General features: G+C 63.4%; 1 protein-coding gene across 2 annotated transcripts in view; it reads left to right on the forward strand.

Moving 5' to 3' along the window:
• Positions 1 to 3124: 3124 nt before the first annotated feature.
• The window catches only part of GRAMD4 (GRAM domain containing 4), a 72296-nt gene continuing 56073 nt past the window's right edge, over positions 3125 to 19347 (forward strand). The window contains exon 1 of one of the 2 annotated variants that reach the window (XM_042948142.1): positions 3125 to 3245. In XM_042948142.1, the coding sequence (XP_042804076.1) occupies positions 3217 to 3245 (29 nt within the window). In that variant the 5' untranslated portion in view covers positions 3125 to 3216. Of the gene's footprint in view, positions 3246 to 15308; positions 15456 to 19347 lie in introns of those variants that run through there. The other variant, XM_042948143.1, reaches the window with a different exon arrangement.

The following is a 19347-nucleotide window of genomic DNA, read 5'->3' on the forward strand; positions in this document are numbered from 1 at the left end:
CGGCCCAGTCTTGCTCTTGGCCTCTGGAGGAGGTTGGGTGATCCCAACCTACGCTGGGCAGGGCCTTAAGGTTTTAACGGCGCTGGGGCCACAGGTCAGAACCGGCAGCTGGCAGGGAGGCAGTGGGTCCCCAAAAGAGATGTTTGAGGGCCAGAGCCAGAGCTGAAAGTCCAAGATGGGGCATCAGCTCGGACGCTGGTGTCCAGGTACAGAGGGTAGGGTGCCTGGGAGGAGGGTGCCAGGAGGGAAGGGCACAAAGAGAGGCTCTTGCCAGGGCCAGGGTAACTGAGGAAGGTCCCCCCCCCCCCCGCCCGGCAGTGGGCTCTTCTAGAAGAGTCCAGGATGGACAGAGGGGCCCTGTAGGAGCTTCAAGAAGAGGAACAGTCAGAGAAAGTCTTCCTAAAAGAGAAGGCACTTTGAGAACACCACCTCTATGGGAGCATGAGAGTTAAGATGGCCAGAGAAAATTCCAGGCTCGCAGAGAGGGACAGTACCCCAGCCCTGCCGTGGGCCAGGCCCGAGGCTGGGAGGCTGGAGGGGGTCAGCTGTGGTCCCTGTCCTCAGGCAGAGCACAGGCTGACAAGAGAGACAGTCTTAGAGGCAAAGGCCACACATTGGTCCTGGTGCTGGGCTGGAGGGAGGTGAGGTGCCTGGCTGGCCGATCAGAAGAAGGTGCCTGGGGCCAGTGAGGGGAAGGGAGGGCACTCTGGGCAGAGACCACAGCCCGCGCAAGGAGGTGGGCCGTAGGACTTTCGGTCAGAGAAGGAGAAGCCGGGGTGGCCACGGGGCAGGTGGGTGCGGGGGGGACTGTACTGATCCCACCTGCCCCACCTGCAGGCCCAGTGCAAGGGGCGGGGAGCAGAGGGGTGGGGACGGGCACAGCGGGGTCTGAGGCAAGTTGCCCAGGACTCCCCCTCATTTCTTTCTGGCCCTCGTTTGGCCACCAACGTCCCCTGCCTTTGCTTGTCACGCAGGGTTTCACTTGAGCCCGGTCATCTTGCCCCCTGGATGCTCGTGGGGGCTCTGTGGCCAGGACACTGATTCCTTGGGCCCAGTTGGCCCCAGGGTTGAGAGGAACCCCCCGGGCCTCCTCCTCCGAGAAGAGCTGCCAACCCAGCCCGGGATTTGGCAATGCTCACCTGGCGCAGTTGCGAGCAGAGGGCTGGGAAGCTAGCGGTGGCCTGGCCGACGACCTGCGGTGTGGCCCTGAGGGCCCGGTGGCTGCTCTGAGCGTGTCTGTGTCCTGATCTCCTCTTCTTATGAGGACCCCAGCCAGACTAGGTGAGGGCCCACCCTGAGGACCTCGTTTTACCGTAATTATCTCCAAACACAGTCATATTCTGAGATACTTGGGGGGGGGGGCGGTTAGGGCTTTCAGCCTATTGACTTGGGGGACACAGGTCAGCCTGTGACGGTCCTGTTTGTAGATGAGGTGATAGGACATCTCTGAGGAGCCAGCGGGCAGGGCAGTGTAGAAGTCCCCCCGTAACATCCAGCACCACTCTGAGGGGGATCCGGTCGGTGCGTGTCCCCCAGGCGGGGACCACGCGTTGTGACTTCCCTGCCAGCAGCATCAGGTGGGGGTGGGGGTGGGAGGAGGGACTCACAGCGTGGGTCTTTCCCCAGGTGGGCTGTGGGGAGAGTGGGCGGGGCGAGGCGGGAGACAAGAACATAACCAACAACAATGCAGTCAGTCACAGTGGTGGAGGCAGGAGGTGGTAGGTACCGGGTAGGGGACTGCTGGGCCCTCCAGCAGGTGGGAGGCCAGGGTTGTTTCTGGCCAGGCTGGTCAAGGGGTGCTTCGTGGAGCTGGGGGCTTTGGAGCTGGGCTGTGCAGGCCTGGTGGAGTGAGAGGAAGGAAGGTTATGTTGTTAGCTCCCTTACTCCAGAGTCATGTCGTTTCCCATTCTGCAGGTAGGAAACTGAGTCACAGAGAGGGACAGGCTCCTGCTTAGGAGCTCACCTGAACGCTCGCCTCTGACCCTGGCCCACAGGGGCTGCCTCTGCAGGCCGAGAATGCTGGGGTGGACGAAAAAGGGACCCTGAATCTTGCCCCAGGGAGTGCTCCAGGGACCCAGGGTCCCTGGAGGAATGGATAGGAGTTTCCCAGACAGAGGGGAGGCTCCCAGCCCAATCTCCTACAGCCATGTCCTGGTTAGACCCCGGTGGGGAGCTGATAGGGGTACCCCCAACCTGGAGTAAGGGCCTGGGGTTCTGAGGGTTATTCTCTACCTGTCCATGGAGCACTGTACTGTGAGCTTGACAGCTTTGGGTCCTGGGGCGCAGGTCGGGGCAGGTTTCTCCCGGGGGAGGGGCGTGTCCCAGACCAGGGGCAGGAGCGCTTTGAGTGGGACCCCTCTTCTGCTGCCCTGCCCCGTTGTGTGGTGTGAGTGTGCAGGTGGCGGCAGGGCTCCCTTCAATGACAAAGGCGAGATTCGGAGAAGCTGGGGGCCAGCCCAGAGGCCCAGATTCTGAGGCTGGATAGCACCCCTGGGCATAGGGGGAGCCCCTGCGAGGTGTTGGCAGTCTAGAGGGGGTGCACACTGTGGGGTTTCCCGATGGGAGGCGGGTCATGACTGGCAGCAGTCACCATCTCAGAACCACCGGCGGGCCCCGCGAGTCCCCTGGCTGTCCCGCGCGCGGGCCTCGGGCAGGTGACAGCAGCGTGCGTGCCCGTGCGTGGCTGTACCCGAGGCTTCCGCCGTGACGGAAGCGCGGGAGCGCGTGGCCGCGGCCGAGATTGGCGGGCCTCGGTACGGAAGAGCCGCTGCGCGTGCGCGCGGGCGCAGGTGGCGGGCGCGCACGTGGGCCACCCAAACAAAGGTGGCGCCGCGTGATCGAGCTCGCGCGCGCGCGCGCGCGGACCCCCCGGGACAGGCGCATCCCCGTGGGCCCCGGAGCGGGCCGCGCCGGGTGGGGCGGGGTAGCGCGCTGGGCGGGGCCGGGCGCGGGGCGGGGCGGCGTACGGGGCGGGGCGCGGGGCGGGGCGGCGGCTGCGCAGGCCGGGCCGGGGGCGCGCAGACTCCGCGCAGCGGGACGCGAGCGCGCGACCTGGCGCCGCCGCCGCCGCCGCTGCCGCCGCCGCCGCCTCCGCGCTCGTGGCCGGGACCCGCGGGGCCGCCTCCTCCGGGCTCCCCGGCGCCGCTGGGCTCCCGGGCGGGCGGCAGGTGCAGCGCGGCCGGGCGGCTGGCGAGGGGGGCGCCGCGCAGCGGGTGAATGAGAGTTGGCCCCGATCTCCGCGCAGGGTAAGCGGCGCGCGCGCGGACGCCCACACGGACCTCGCGGACACACAGACACGCTCCGGGCACGGGCCGGCCGAGACACGACCCGGCCCGCTCGGCCACGCTCATCCCCGCGCCCGGGGCCGGCGCCCCTGCGGGAAGGGCCACGCGCGGGCGCGCCCCGCACACACGCCCCCAGGTCCCGCGCGGCTCCGGAGCGCGCGTCACGGCCACCCCCCCCCCCTCCCGCCCCCTGCGCGCGCCCCGCGGCTCCCGGCCGGCCTGGGAGCGGAGGACGCCTAGGGGGCGCGGGGCCCGGGCTGGGGTGCTGCTGGTCGCCGGGTCGGGGGTCGCTGAGGCCAAGTGGGGACAGGGAGGTCGTCCTCCGATCCACTCCCTGGGCGCACAGGGGAGGAGGTGGGAGCCCTCGACCCCGGCGGTCCGTGCGACCCCAGAAACGACCCCACCAAAAAGTTGTGGCCACTCGCCCCCTCCCTACGCCCCTCTTTCTGCCCTGTTTACTCTCCCTTTGTTTGTGACTTCTAGCTCGTGGGGCTCTGCTGGGACCCAGGGCCGCCTGCAGGCCAGGAGGTGGAGAGGAGTGTGGCGGCCCCCAGCCTGGGGTCCCCACGGCTCAGAACTGGGCCAGCACCCCTGTCCAGGCCTACAACTGGGGAGGAGGGAGAGCCAGAGACGGGTGGGCGGGCGCACCTGCCCCTGACAGTGGATCTGTGGTGGGAGGGGCAGCAGGCCCCACAGGCTTGGAGACCTCGGTGGAACCCCCCCCACCCCCCCCACCCCCCAAGGCAGGTTCATCTCGGGCCTGCTGCCAGCCCCAAATTTCCAGAGGCAGGGAAAATTCAGCTCTGGGGAGATCTTTTGCGGGATGGGGTTCTCTTCTTGCCTTCCTTGTGCAGGTTGGGGAGGAAATACAGAGTTCTGAGCCTCTCCCACATGCAAAATTTGAGACTTGCTGAGTCTCATCCCCCATAGTGGCCCAGCTCTGGAGGTTGTTTTAAGTCTGAGCCTGGCGGGATGGAAAGGGACAGGGCTACATGGTAGTTAACAGAGGACTTTGGAGTCTTTCCATGGTGCACCTGCTCCATGACCTTGGGCAAGAAGGCTTTGAGCCTCCCTGTGCCTCAGTTTCTCCCCCCCCCCACCCCCCCAGTAAAGGGGGAGGGGGGCTGGTAAGAGGATTAGATGAGGTGATGCAGGCCTTTCACTGGCCAGGCACACCCAGGACAGAGATCAGGACACCCGGGTGAGGCTGGCAGTGCCCTCTGCTCCCAAGCAGCCACAGCTTCTCTGACTGTCCCACTTGTCTCCCGGACCCGTTCGAGGACACGCTGTCCGGCTGGGTGAGTGTGTTTGAGCTGTTGGCCCTGCCTCGTGCTGGGTGGAAGCACATCCCACGGCTGTCACCTGGGACACCTCAGATCCGGGAGCTAGGTAAACCTGGTCCTCCTTCCTGCTGCACACCCTGGAAAGCCGCCTGCCAGGTGTAGGGAGGGGGCCTGGCCTGGCTGGCCTTCTCCCTGCCGTGGCCGTGGTGTTGATTCTTCTGTAGTACTTTGTGGCCATTGGGCAGGGGCCTTGAACCTCCATAGCCTGGACGGTGCTGGACTCCTGGTGGGGGCAGGGGATGCCAGCCTGTTCCCAGGGATGGGAGAGGTAGGGGTCTTCAGGGCCTTAGGATGGGGGCCCCCACCTCCTTGGCCCTTCTTCCCTCTCAGCTGCCCTGGCTGGTAGGGTGTGGCTGTCCCAGTGGTGCGGCCTGGGGACGAGCAGGGTCTGTCCTTGGGAACGTCTGTCTGCTTGCACTCGGGAAAGGCATTTCCTGGAAACTGATTGGGGAAAGTTTCAAAGTCGTGGTCAGTTTGCTGTGGCCCTGGGCAGCCCAGTTACTCTGTGTCTTCTACAGAGGCGGGCGGGGAACCCCTCAGGGAGGAAGAACCAGGTGGTCTCTCTCGAGACTGGCGGGCCGCAAGGCCCCCCTCCTCGCCCGCCTCTTATCGGTCAAGTCCAGCCAGGAGTGGGTGTCAGGAGACCGGCGGTTGCCAGCTCCGTGTGACCTCCGCTTTCCCTGCCCTCCCTAGGCCTCACCTTCACCAACTAGAACCGAGGAAGAGAATCGGGCCCGTTTTTCCTGAATCACCATTTTTGCTGTCCAACAGAACAGAATAGAATACTAGCTCAGGCACAATGAGACAAAGTGCTATCAGATCCCAGCGAGCCCCGTTGCCAGGGGAGGCTCGAGCCTGCAGCCCATCTTCTCTGTAACGGCGACGTTACAGATGTGACAGACGCCAGCACCAAACCCAGGCCGGTCTTGACGGGATCCGTGTAATCGGAGAACAGAGGGCTCCCTTGATGTGTCCACGGTGTGACCCCTGTTAGTGTTGTGCCATCGGGGACCCCGTCACCTCGTGGGCCCCGGTGGACCTCTTCCAGCTCTCTACAAATTCTGGTCTGGGTGTTTCCCTCTGGAAGCTCGAGCTGCACCAGCTGTGTGCGGGCATGGGGTTTCCATCCTGGAGCCGTATGCCTCCAGCCAGCTGCTCCTCTCTGGGGTGCTGGTAGGCTTCCCCTCACGTGGGCGCCTGGCCCCTCGCCTCTGGTATTTGGCCCTCTTCGTGTCAGGAGGCGGGGGCTCCTGCCTAGTGGCCGTGCCGGGGACCTGAGTGATTCGGGAGCACCTGTTAGGGTTACTCCTTCTCTGAGTTTCTGCCTCCTCCCCTTGCGGGCGGCTGCTACGTGTTGTCAGGAGGACAGGAGACCATTTTTGTGTGCGCTTGCTGCCCTGGGGGAGCTCTGACGGCATCGGGGGATGTGGTGGGGCGTCCCCGTGCCTGAAGAATTTGAAAATGAATCGGGGGAGATGAGACGTGGGCCGTGGAAGTGAGTAGTGGGAGGAATACAGATGTACTTGCTGGGGAAGCAGCTTCTGTTTGCTCGGCACGGACAGGGGTGTCGGTGGGAAGCCGCTCGATGAGGATTTGTCCACTCACATGGCGCTTGAGGGAAGGCCTTTGGGGTGGGGAGCTGAAAGCCTGTTTGCAGGGTCTTTGGGATCGCAGCGGCTTCAGATCTTTTCTCCTTGGCTTTTCGGTGGCATAGCAGTGGGGACTCTCACTGGGTCTCCATCCGGGGCAGAATCTAGCAGATACCCCACGTAGAGAGGGTAAGAGTTCAAGTCCTCAACAGTTAGGTGTGGCTGGTGGACGTGGGAGGAGGCCTGGGTCCCCGAAGGTGATGGTCGTTTAATTTTTTTTTCTTAATGTTTATTTATTTTTTGAGGGGGGTGGGTAGAGAGAGGGAGACACAGAATCCGAAGCAGCTCCAGGCTCCGAGCTGTCAGCACAGAGACCGACACGGGGCTCAGACTCACAAAGCCCAAGATCATGACCTGAGCCGAAGTGGACGATTAACCGACTGAGCCACCCAGGCGCCCCAGGTGGTGGTCGTTTAGTGGCTGGTTTGTTTCAGGCCCAGCCCAGCCCAGCCCCGGGTTCGGAACCGGCTGCCGAGGAAGAAATGTAATCGGTTAACTTGAGAACTCAAAGGCAGGTTGCTCTGACTTCTGTTACAAACAGAGGTGGGGGAAGAAAATGAGGGTTTCCCTAATTAGAGAAAACCATGTTCTTTTGGCCTTTAGTGTCTGCGTGTGGCCTGCGGGAAGGGGTGGGTGGAGACTCTGGGCCCATAATTCTCCACTAATGACAGTCGCCATCTGAGGGCTATTGTTGAGATTGCTGGGCGTTTGAGTTGTGACTGGGTAGTGATTATGTTTAAGCCCTGTGATCAAAGTCCCCTGTGGTAAAGCCAGAAGACAGGAAGCACTGGCCTATGAAAAAAACAAAAACCAAAAACCATTAGTAACAGTCCTAGAAATCACTCCGCTGTGCCAGACGTTGGCCCAGGTGTTCTCGCCACGTTGTGCCTTGAGAGAAACTAAGGCACAGAGGCGGTGGGGCTGGCCTGAGACCCCATTTAGCTAGGTAGCGGAGGGCGGATGGGAGTTTGAGTTGTTTGGCCCCTAAGGCCGTGCTCTTTCTGGGGGTTCGTGAGAGACACGTGAGCAGCACGTTTAGGATCAGGGTAGGAAATCTCTTCTCTCAGACATGTGCCAATAGCAAGAGCGTCCCCAACCCCAGGCCTGACAGCCTTCTGGACGCTTTATATGATTGACCTTTGTCACAGCCTCTCTGAGGTGCAGGCCACGAGCTGGTGAGTGGCAGAGCCACGTTTGAACCGGTGGTCTCTGTTCCTAACCTGCAGCAGGGGGGTTCGGTAGAGAAAAGTTGTGATTCAGCCGTTGTGTGTTCTTGAGCAAGGTGCCTAACCTCCCTGGGCCTCAGCTAGGTCACCTGTAAACGAGGGTGTTGGTGTAGAATATAGAAGCCGGGGTGGGGGGTTTGAGAGCACACAGGAAGGCCCGGCCAGCTTCTCCACGGAGGAGGGGGGAGCGGTGGGGGTGGGCAGGTGCTCCCCATCTCCAGCACTGGCTGGGGTCGAGTGGCCGTGTTGTGCAGCACTCAGACCGGATCTGGGGGGAAAGGTACGTGACACGGGATGGGAGCCGTATCGCCTCTCTCTCAAGTGGGGCGTGCTCAGAAACTGTAAAGCACTGTGCTCGGTTCCTGCTCCTTCGGGATGAGGGGCAGGGAAGGGCAGGCGTACCCAGAACTCCTGTATGCCCCCAAACCCCGGTTGAGCTGTGGGTGAGAGAAACCAGACGTGTTGGGCACCGTCCAGGGTCTTGGCGTTTGTGGGGGGAACAGCTCACCCTCTCTCGGGGCCGGGTTCCCCCTGATCCGTGGAAGGGGCCCTGCTTCTAGCCCGTCCCCCTGTGGGCAGGGGCTTGGGGCTGTCTGGGGTGAGCACGTGGCTTGAGGAGGCAGGAGTCCCTCCCTGGTCCTGCCAGTATGGCGTGCAGGTGGGGGGTGCTTCTGCGCCCGCCCTGGGACCGAGAGGCACGCAGCCCCCATTCTGACCCACCCGCCCTCTCGGCCCCCTTCTGCCCAGGCTGCCCGCAGGGCTGCTCCAGGGTGGCTGAGCCCTGTGTCTGACACATCCCTGCTCCCTTCCCCTGGCCAGAGAGGCCTCTGATCACTTAGCAGGCCTCGCTGCATCCCTCCCGACTCTGTTCTTGCCTCCTCCTGTTGGGTCTGTGAGCTTGCAGAAACGAGTGGGTGGATGGATACGCTCCCCACGGTGAGCCCCGGGCTTGGGCGCCTCGCTCGGCCCTGGGGGCCGAGGGGGCTCCACGCGCAAGGAGCTTCAGTCCTGGGAGCCTGGCTGGGGGAGGCGGGGCTGGGCAGGCAGAGAGGCGTCTGTTTTTGCAATGTCTTTCCCGAGGTGCAATTTGCATATCTTACAGGTGCGCGATTCACCGAGGTTTTGCATTGCACAACCACCACCACGAGTCAAATTTCCGAGCGTTTCTGTCACCCGGGGATCCTCCCGGGTCCCTTAGCAGCTAGTCACTGCTCACCCCCGGCCCCCACCGGGGGTCTGCTCATCTTAGCACGCTGCGTTTCCGTCTGCGTGGCATCGTGTAGCTGTGGATCGCTCTTCTGAAGCGTGGCCCCGAGCGGCCCCAGACCCCCTTTCTCAGAACCTCAGGGGGCTCAGCTCGCCTCACCAGGCGCCCCCCTGGTTGCTATGGCTGTCTGAGAACGCTTCGAGCTTACCCACTGTGCACCGGGACCTTGAGCCAGTAGCATCCCTGCCTTCTCCAGGAAGCCTTCCTGGCTTTCCCCTTCCTGCGGGGTTAGGACCTCATGGGCCCCCGTGCTAGTCACCCTGCGTGTGCTTGCCTGTTTACCCACCTGCCTCCTGAGCTGCCGGGAGGACAGGGGCCCTGCCTTCCGTCATTCTCTGGGGCGGCGTCTGGGAGTGAATGCTTACAGGTGGGGGGTTGTGTGGCCGTGGGTCCATGAGGCTCTCTCCCTGACATCCCCACCGTTTCTGCTCCTTGATTATGGTAGGGTCACTTGGCTTTGAAACTTCACTGCTCGTGTCCTCTGGAGCGTCTCAAGGGCAGGGCCTGGTCTGGCTGCGGGTGTCGGGGTGCCCTGCCGAGTGACACCGAGTGACCCATCCCGCCCTGGGCGGCATGTTGGTGGTGGTGGTTTTAATGGACTGTATTTTGAAAGGTAGTTTTAGGTACACAGAAGAATTGCGGAGATAACGCAGAGATTTCCACATAGTTCTGTCTACGGTTTCTCTTGTTGTTAATGTTAGTTGGTGTGAAAACGTTGTTAGAATTAATGAACCAATGTTGACACGTTATTAACTAAAGTCCGCAGTTTACTCAGCCTTAGTTCTTACCCCAAATCTTTTTTCTTTCCCAGGATCCCATCCAGGATATTGTGTAAATTCGTTTTCATGTCTCTTGAGGCCCGTCCAGGCTGGGTTTCTCAGTTTTTCTTGTTTTTGATGATCCTGAAGCCTTGAGAAGTATTAGGAATACTGTAGGATCCCTCTACATTGGAATGTTTAGACAGTTGGAATTTGGGTGTTTTGGACTGGGGTCCCAGTTTGGGAGGAAGCCCACAGGTGAAGGGCCCTCCTCGTCCCGCCCCATCAGGGCGCCTGCCGTCGGCCTGACTGATCCCCGAGGTGTCCGCCTCGGTCACCTGGCTGAGGCTCCCCCACCCCCACCCCTGTCCACGCTGCCCTCTGGGGGGGAGCCCGTGTGTGTGGCCCTCTTGGAGGGAGGGGTTCAGCCCTAGCTGCCCCAGGACCGAGTATCTGCGGACCGTGTTTGGAATCCTCTGCTGGGGGAGACTTGTCTCCAAACCCCATTCACTAATTTATTCGGTCTTTTTTTTTTTTAATTAAAAAACATTTTAAAAAATTTTATTTGTTTGGAGAGACAGAGAGACAGAGAGAGGAGAGACAGAATCCCAAGCAGGCTCCAGACTGTTGCCCCATGCGGGGCTCGAACTCACGAACTGTGAGATCATTATGATGACCTGAGCTGAAATCAAGAGTCGGATGTGCCTCCGACGGAGCCCCCCCAGGTGTCCCTTGTTCCGTCTTAGGTCATCAGGGACTCAGGCCTGATTTTAGGTTTCGAGTTTCGTACTTTGTTGGGGGGCCTGCTCCAGCTTCGGCCCCACCCGGTGGGGTGCAAGCTCGTCCTCCCTCTCTGGCACACCCGCCCCGCCCCAGCCCTGCGGTCCGCGGGTTCTCCAAGGAGCCGGGTTCCATGCACAGGAGAGGGGGGTAGGGCGCGGGGGCGGGTGCTGGTACACTTGTTGCCGTGGGATTCGTTGGTCCGCACGCTGGAGATGGCAGGGCAGGAGACTCAGGCCCTCTAACTCTGGATGTGCCCAGGACTCCGATGACTTCGGCGAGTAACCATCTGTGTCCCTGTTAAGTGAAATGTGAGCTCATCCTGCTGATACAGTCCCCTCGTAACCACGTGGGTCCTTCTGGCCTCCTCCCCTCGCTGATCAAGACATTTCCATCCCGCGGTGGGAACCGGGCTCCCCATTTTGCCATCCATTTCCTTAATTGGCCCATTCCAGTCGGCGTGCAGAGCGGGACCAGGATGGCTATCCCGGGCCGTGGGAGGCAGCTCTGTGGGCCTGGATGCAGCCTGCGCGTCCGGCTGCTTCTCCGCGGGGCCGCTGGCGTGCCGTCAGAACTCAGGCTGCAGGGGGCTCACGGCGCGGCGCATCTCTAAGAAGGCCCGCGGCCTGCAGGGAGGTGGGGAGAGGGGAGCTGGGGCCTCCGGCTGCGCCTGGTCAGCCCGCCCCGTGGGTGCAGGGCACACAGACTCGGCCTCCCTTTGCAATCTGGAAGCGGGGCTCAGTGCACACAGCCCAGAGGTCTGGCTCCAGCAGCATGAGGAGGAAGGCTGCGGGGGACCCCGTGCAGCTCTTGGGCTGAGATCCCGGTGGGGCCTGGCTCCTCCCCGCGTCTGAACTCACACCTGAGCAGGGGCGGCCCTCGCAAGAGCACCCCTGAGCAGCAGGGCCCCGAGGGCAGTTTCCTTTCTGGAAACGAGAGACGTGAGGCTCCGCGTTGGCTTCCGTTTCCACAGAGGGGCTGTCTGCACACGTGCGTGCGGGTCTCTTTGGCGGGGAGGAAGGCTCCCGGGAGGAGGAGGAGGGCTGGGGAGGGGGTGGTGCCCTGGAGCGGGGTGCCTGCATGCCTGGGCCGGGCGCCCGGCTCCCAGCGCTCAGTGGGCCCGCGCGCGGCCCCGGGTCGGGGGGTTTCCGAAGAGAGCAGCGGCCGGTGGGGCAGGCTCGGACGAAGGCTGGCACGGTGGCTGTCCTCGAGAGAAAACGGGGCAGGACAGCGGGAAGGACACGGTGAGTAGGGCAGCGAGGGTGACTGTCGCTTGGGGCGGCGCGCAGGTGGACGGGAGCGCCGTGCCCCCACACCATCTGCAGCGGCCCTGTGCCCTTTCCCACGCAGGCTGTTGGGGCCTCAGAGGAGCCGGTCTTGTTTTCTCGCTCTCGGGAGAGCTCCCGCCGGGGACCTGGGGGGGCTCCGGCCACCTGCCCGGCCCACAGCGTGGTGCCTGTGCCGCGTGCCCGTCCGTGCCTTCTCACCTGCCGAGAAGGACCTGCTCTGTGCCGGGGAGCGAGGCCGCTGCCTCCAGGAGCACGTGGCGGGAGGGACGAGCGAGGTGGGGGCCGCGGGACAACAGCCCGCCCCGCCTGGGGGTCAGGAGGACCCCTGGCGGGGTGAGAAGGGGCCACAGGAGCCCATTTGGAGGGACACGGGGGATTTAGGCCGGGGAGGAGTGAGGAGGGGCTGTAGGCCGGGCTAGGCCTCCAGCCAGCATTCTGCCCTCCCCTGGGCCCGCTCTGGTGGGGGCCTGTGGGGGCAGCTTACCAAAGGTCAGCTCCGTGCGAGGCTCCTGGAGATCCGGCCGGCACGTGCCCCCATCTGCTGGGGCCGGGCCTTGCCGGGGGTGCTGTGGGATGTGTGGCCAGCTGCCTGGGCCTCCCATCTGGGCCTTCTCAAAGCTCCTGTCTCCCTGCTGTGGTGTGGGGGCTCCAGTCTCCCCTGGTCCCCTGGGGGGCATCTAAGGAGGCTGGTGGAACTGGCCAGGGGCTCACTGAGCGGGGGCTCTGTGGGGCTGGGGGGGGGGTGCTCTTATGCCCGAGCGGCTCTTCCTGGGAGTGAGGCTCCTGGGGCCTGATGTGGGGCCGGCGTGCCGTGGTCCCGCTGCCTGTGTCTCCCTGCTGGCCTGGCTCCCCCGCTGGGGTCCCCCTCCCAGACCCTTGCTGTGCCACACCTGCATCCCTGCTTCTTTCTGGGTTGACGTTTGTGGGTCTGCTGGGTCCCGTGTGACAGGCACAGTCAGCTCTGCTCTGGGGGTGATGCCGGCCCGGCCTCTGGTCCAAACGTTTATTATCACAAGACTCAGAGTCTCACTCTTAGAAGCACCAGGCTCACCAGCGACCTGCAGGGTTCCCACAAAACCCACCCCCTGACGGGGGTGCCCTGTGGCAGCGAGGTGCGTGGATGATCTCACAAGCCCTGCGTCCAGGAAGCAGAAGTGTGAGGGTCACATGTGGGGGCGGGGTGGAGGGGTGCCCAGCTGTCCCGAGGGGCATCGCCGGCGGGTTGAGGCTGAGCCGTGCGCCCCTTCCAGGCCCCTGTGGGCGTGTCGTGGGGGCCGTCTGCTGGCGTCAGCACCCAGGTCGGGTGTCCGGGAGCTGCAGCCCCTTTCTCGTTCCATCCAGAGAGGAAGGTCGGAGTCCCTGCTGGACAGGAGGACAACGCGTGTCTTTCCCCGGCGGTGTGCCCGATGGGCGACCAGGGTGTCATATTGGCAGAGCGTAGAGCAGGCACGCTGGGCGCATCCTGGGTCGGAACGGAGAGAGAGCCTCTGTTCAACAGCCCATGCTTGAGAATGCAGGGAGGAGTGTGAATCGTGTCGCGAGCATTCCACGAGGAAGTTCAAGCAAGCGTAAGCATCTGAGTGTGTGCGTGCAGGCGCGTGCGAGACGGAGGTGGTGTGCGGGCTGGTGTGGAGGAGGAGGGTAGCGGTAAGGACCCAGAGGTGCTGGACCAGAAGGCAGAAGCGAAGGAGCGAGATTTCCTGGTCCTTAGAGCAGGGCCCAGCCCGCCAAACACCGGAGGCTGCGGAGAACGTGACTTCGCTGCTGCTGAGCTGGCTGGAGAGGAAGTGAGATGTGACTCAACCACCAGAAAGCCCTGGGCATCCAGGCTGGGCGGAGCTGCTGGCCGCTGGCGGGATTGTAGTGAGGACTGGAGGGGAAGGCAAGGCAGGAGGGGCCGTCCGTGTCCCTGCTGGGAGAGCCTAGAGGCAAGGGGTCCGTGGTGGTCAGGAGGGGCCCGGCAGGTGTCGGCGGCAGATGGGCACCACCGTGGGGGTGTGCCCGGGGAGATCAGCCCCAGCAACCCCCGGCCGCTGCCAGACCGGGAGGGAGGCCCGGGAAGCCTCATGACTGCCTGGCATGATGGCGGGGGAGTCTGATGGCGGGGGGAGCGCGAGGTGCCGCTGGGCATCTCCCCGGTGGTGCTGGGAAGGCACAGTGTCGAGAAGGGACGCGGTGGGGCTCCTGGATGTGGAGGTCGGCTAGCGTTTGTGAGAGGCCGGCCCGCCTGGTTCTTGGGAAGCGGGGGATTCATGCTTCTGTCTGCGGGCTGGGCCAGAAAAGGGGAGACGTGGCCCCTCGCCAGCCAGTTTCTCTGCTTTGAAAAGCCCCACGCCTGATCTTCCACAGCTCGTAGCCACCTGCCGTGTTCCGGGAGTGGGCACTCTTCAGATGCTCCCGTGGCGGGGAGGTGGGTGGCTGCAGTTCTTGAAACGGCCCCTTCCTCTCCCCAGGGTCCTTCGTCAGGCTCCCGAGCCCCACACCACTGTCACACAGGCTGGGCTTTGCTCGTCCTGAGAGGAGGGGACAGACTGGGCAGAGCCTAGCTGTGGCCCAGGCCTGGCTGGTGCTAAAGCCTTTCCTCTGCCCGGGTCCCGGCTCCGCTAGGAGGCGTGGGGCTGGTGACTGACCTCTCCTCCAGAGCAGAGCTCCTGCCGACCCAGGGCAGGGACCGCAGGTGGGCCACATGCTGGGTGGGGGCTGGGCACACAGCAGGTGCTCCATGAGTGGGGAGGTTTTTCCAGCCTTGCTTCCGGAGCTGCAGCCCTGGTCCCGGGGTCCTTGACCCTCTGGCAGAGTTGCTGCCATCTTTGGGAGGCCCGGAGCCTCCTGGGGGAGGGAGTCTTGGATGCCGGGGTCCCCACCTCACGTGGCCCATGCGTGGACAGCATGCTGTCCTGCCGGTCTGGTGGGGGGGGGGGCAGGGCACCCCGGGAGAGGGTGAGTGGGTGGGTGACACCCCCCACAACAAACCTGGCTGTGGCCTCACGGTCTCCACTCTGCAGATGAGTAAGTGGGGTTGGAAAGGTCATGGTAAGTGGCTGCCCCCGGGACCCGTGCCCTTGGCTGTGTCCCAACTGCCACACCTTTTGGGCCCATTTAGGTGTTTTACAGGGTTGAAGTTGTCCTATTTGTTACCCGCTGCGGGCCTCAGGGGGACCCTAAACTCTGCTTTCGGGGTGACCTGCCCTCTTCATGTGTGTGTGTGTGTGTGCCGAGGGCCCCCCGGCTCTGCACGGACCTCCCCAACCCTGTCGGGAAAGCCGGGGTGTCAGATTCTTCCCTGTCACCTGACCCTCCATCAGAGGACGTGGGTCTCCCCCGCTGGACCGTGAGCTCCTTGAGGGGGGGCTCGGGCTCGGGCCATCTTCGCAGGTGCCTGCCGCACCTGGCCAGCGAGCGCTGGGAGGCCAGGGGCCGACCATGATGCTCCCTGCCCTGCCCTTGCTGTCTCACTCGGAGCCAGCGGGGCGGGATCTGCTGGAGGGTGCTGTCTGGGGTCTGGCTCGGTCTGGTCGCGCTCTGCCCTCTGGAGGCTGAGCCAGCCCAGGGGGCGGTGCCTGGAGCGGAGGCCCTGGGGGCGGAGCGGGGCGGGGCCAGGGAGGCCTCGCTAATCTGGGCCGTCCCTGCCCCTGGAGCCTGTGTCACCGCTTCTGAGGGGGCGGGAGCTTTGCTGGGGGTGGGGCAGGAACCCTAAAGAACGGGAGGACGGGCACTTGGAGCAGGAAGGCTCGCACAGAAATGCCGCCCGATGGTGGTAACGGGGACTCTGGAGCTTGCCGCGGGGGCCCAGGTCTCACACCCGTGGTCTCCTTCGCTAATGGCCCCATTTGAGAGCTGGAGGGGCCGGCACAGAGAGGTGAGGTGGCTCAGGAAAGATCACACAGCCAGAGAGATGTGAGGCTGGGTGATTAGAGAGGCCACTGTCACCCAGGGCCTTGGCACGTCTGCATCAGCCTTGGTGGCCTGAACAGGCCTCTGGGTTCCTCCCAGAGGCAGGAAGGGCAGAGTCTGGAGCGTGACCCATGCAGCCCCGGGTCCAGCCCTTTGTGTCTGCTCTGCGTCCCCCTGGAGCTGCAGGACCCCTTGTCTTCTGGCAGAGAGCCGAGGAGGTGCTGGAGGTGTGGGGGGGGCCCCCGTCCGAGCAGGTGGCGCTCCTGGGGCTGGGGCGCCGTAGTTCTGTGCGTGTGTGGCCTAGGCCGGGGTTGCCGCCCGTATGCCTGGTCGGTGGGTGTCTGCGGGCTGCTCCTCCTGAGGGGCCTGGGGTGGGGGTGGGGTGCGGCTTGGCAGGGGGAGAGGAGGGAAGAAACCCAGGGCTTAGAACCAAGTGCGGGCCAGGCGCACAGGAGAGGGGCCGTGGCCGGGCAGGGATGGGCCTGAGAGGTTGGCAGGGAGAGCCCACGGTGTCTGTCCCAGCACAGCCGGGGGTCCGGGGTCTCGTTTAGAGAAGCAGCCGGAGAAGGCAGGGGCCCCAGAACGGACAGGCCCCGAGGCAGGTCACTGCGTCCTCCCTCTTCCCAGCGTGTGACTGTGGAATCCCTCTTTGTCCTACGTGCTCTGATCCCAGACCTAAAACACATTAACCTTACTGCTGTGTCAGAAAGTGGACTGCGGGTTTACCAACTCTCACCAAATCTGAGTGCGGCCTGTGCTGCCAGAGTCGTTGCTGGTGTCCCAGCTTACACACCCCAGAAAGGTCTGTGTCCTGTCCCTACTCCCCGCCCCCCCCACCCCCGGCACTCTACAGTTAGCTGTGGCCACAGAGGGACAGAGGAACTGTCAGGTGACATTGGCACATTGGGACCTTGCCCATAAGTGCGGGCCCCACCGGGGGGCAGGGACCATATCCCTCATCCAAGAGTCCCCACCACTTGGCTGAGGGCATTTCGGCGTGCTTGAGGAGGTGATGCCTGCCCACCTGAGTCCCCCCCCCCCCCCCCCCCCCCCCGCCCCTGGGACCCTTGACCTGGGGCGTGAGGCCACCTCCCCGTCCTCCCGCCAGCAGACTTAGTTGACAGATGAGCTTCCTTTTAAGTTAGGCAAGAGTGTGTTTTCTCAATAGTTGGCTGCCTAATTGTGTGATTGCTGGGTGAGTTGCTGGCCCTGAGTCCTAGCAAGAAAGGTCAGCCGTGGCCTCGCTTAGAGCTAACACGGTCATTCACAACCGGTTCACGTTCTCTCCGGGATCTTTTTACCATTCCGATTGGGAACCACGTCGGTTACATCTGCAGGAGCCCCGAATTCGGAGCGGGATTTCCATCTTGAGCGTCACTGACTCGCGTGCCTTCCGTCTGTGGGGACCAGCCTGTGGCCCGTTCCCCTGCGCGTAGAGGCTGGCCCTGCTGCGTCCCAAACATGCTGGGGATAAAAAGAGCCTGTTATGACCCATTTATAAAGTGTTTCAGAATCACCTACATGAATGTTTTGTCCTAAATTCTGTGTAATTAGGAGAGAGAAACCCTACTCCGTGATTATTTTCGAGCACCAGAATAACCTAGATGAGAAATCTCTCCGTGTTGGTTTTCTCAAAAGAAGCCATTTTAACAAAAAACATAAAAGGAGTTGATTTTATCTACACTGTTGTCTCAAAGGCTGGGAAATAGCGTGTCTCCTTAAGGAACCTGCAAGCCTTGCTGACGGTTATGTGGTTTGCAGAGCCTTTCATTTACCAGCAGCGAAAGGTAACCTTCCGGAAGTGTTTACAGAATCCTCGTGAATCCTGGCTGGTGAGCCATGGCCGGCTTCCCACCTGCCCAGCTTCCCCCCCCACCCCCCTCAAACCTCAGCTGAAGCCAGAAGCTGAACAGGCCCTTCTGGCTGTGACAGCCTTGGTGTGAGGTGCTGGGGTGGGTGAGGTTGGATGAGGAGGGGAATTTGCCGCTCTTGTCCATTTAGGGAATGTTCCTTGAGCGCCTCTCATGGGGGGCTCCCCTGCCGCTTGCAGAAGGCAGCTTGGGGGCCGCGTGGAGCACCCTTTGCTGGGGAGGCAGGTGTGGGGCTGAGTTTCTGGGGTAGCGTGTATGGGGCTGGGAGAGACCTTTAGGAAGGGAGACTTGTGGGCCGGATCTTTTTCTCTTTTCGGGGCCCCAGGCTCACAGACCTGGAGGAATCCTGGCCCTTGGAGCCGCCCGCAGCAGTCACGCAGCACCCTCTTGTCTGCTCACTCAGTTATTTCCAACGTGAGAGGTGCCCTCGAGCTCGCCAGCAAAGCAGGAGCGGGGACAGACCTTGATGATAACCCCCGAGTAACAAGGTTCTCCCAGCGGGAGATCAGCTCCCGGGTTGCCCGTTTCCTGGGGGAGGCCTTTCTTGGGCCCGCACCACACTGTCTTGTGTCGGTAGGGCCGGACATCTGCCCGGGGCGTCCCTCCTCCCTGAACCTCTTCTTGTGGCTGAACCTTGAAGGTAGAAGTGGTCTGGGCAGAGCGGGGGCTGGGGAGGCGACACCTGAGGAGCATTCTTGGCTGGGGCAGGTATGAAAGCACCCAGGTGTGAGGGACAGGGTGTGCTCAGGACGGGTGGGGCACAGGGGAGAGGCCAGAGGTGGCCAGAGGAGAGCTGGGGTGAGGGAGGTGGGGGAGTGAGGAGCCTCTGGTGGTGGTGGGGTAAGCCCCGCTGACGGCAGGTGTTTCCAGAAGTTTCAGGTGTGGGAACGGCCTGGGATGGGAGAGGGGCCCCTGAGGCTGGGGCCACCCTGCGGTGAAGGGGAAGATCGGAGCCCCCCGCGACCCTGGGGGTGTCCTGGGGCCGGGAGGGGGCCCCCATGAGGCGAAGCATTGAGGGATGGGGGTTGTGAGCCCCTCCCTGCGTGTGGCCGGCAGACCAGGCCCAGAAGAACCTGCCCTGCAGCCGAGGGACGTGACCAGGCTGTTGGCAGGCTCCTGGGAAGTGAGGGGGCAGAGGGGCACCAAGTGGGGAGACCCTGCCTTTGGGCTCAATGCCTCGGGTTTCCAGAACAACCCTGGCGGTGACGTGGGGGGAACTGGCCTTCAGGACAGGGTTTTCTCGTGGTTGCCTTGGAGAGTGGTACCTCTTCTGACCTTGGTGTCCTGCGCTGTGAACCTGCCTTTATCGAGGGGTTTCCCTACCCTTGGGACCCTTGTCTTACAGCCTCGGGGTAGGTGCTGGCTGTGCCCCTGACACCGGGTCGTGAAGGTGGTGGGGTCCCCGCGTGGAGGACCTGGAGAGGAAAACAGGCTCCCGTCAGGCAGCTCAGCCCCTGGCCAGGGTTGGCCGCCCTGTCCTGTGTTGACCCCCACCCCCCCCATACCCACACCCCTGCCCAGACCGCCCTGGCGGCTGCCCCCCCCAAGCCATCAGGAATCATCGAGGGGCCCCTGCACCTTTCGAGGGGCCGCACGGAGGTGGCGACTGTGGCTAGTGTCCACAGCCAGCGGGCGAGCCGGCCCCTCCGGCTCTCCTGTCCTTACATCTGGCGCTCCTTCTCCCTCTGTCCCCATGGTGGGCTCTCCCAAGGAGCTGGAAAGGACCGAGCCCGGTCCGGGCCTCGCAGTGGGTCGGCATGAGCCTGCGGTCCTGCGGAGAGGGCCCAGCCACCCCCGTGTTCTCCTTGGTTGGAATGCGGACCCAGTGCAGCAGGTGGATGGACTTTATCCGAAGGCAGTTGGTGGAGGCTGTGGAATGCTTGTGCGCAGGTGCAGCCCTCCGGGGGGGAGGTCAGGGGTCACGTACCTGCAGGTTCCTCCCCGCTGCTTCTTCCTGAACTGTCCGGGGGGACGTGGAGCAGGGAC

Source organism: Panthera leo, chromosome B4 (genome assembly GCF_018350215.1).
Source record: "Panthera leo isolate Ple1 chromosome B4, P.leo_Ple1_pat1.1, whole genome shotgun sequence".
NCBI classification, from domain to species: domain Eukaryota; kingdom Metazoa; phylum Chordata; class Mammalia; order Carnivora; family Felidae; genus Panthera; species Panthera leo.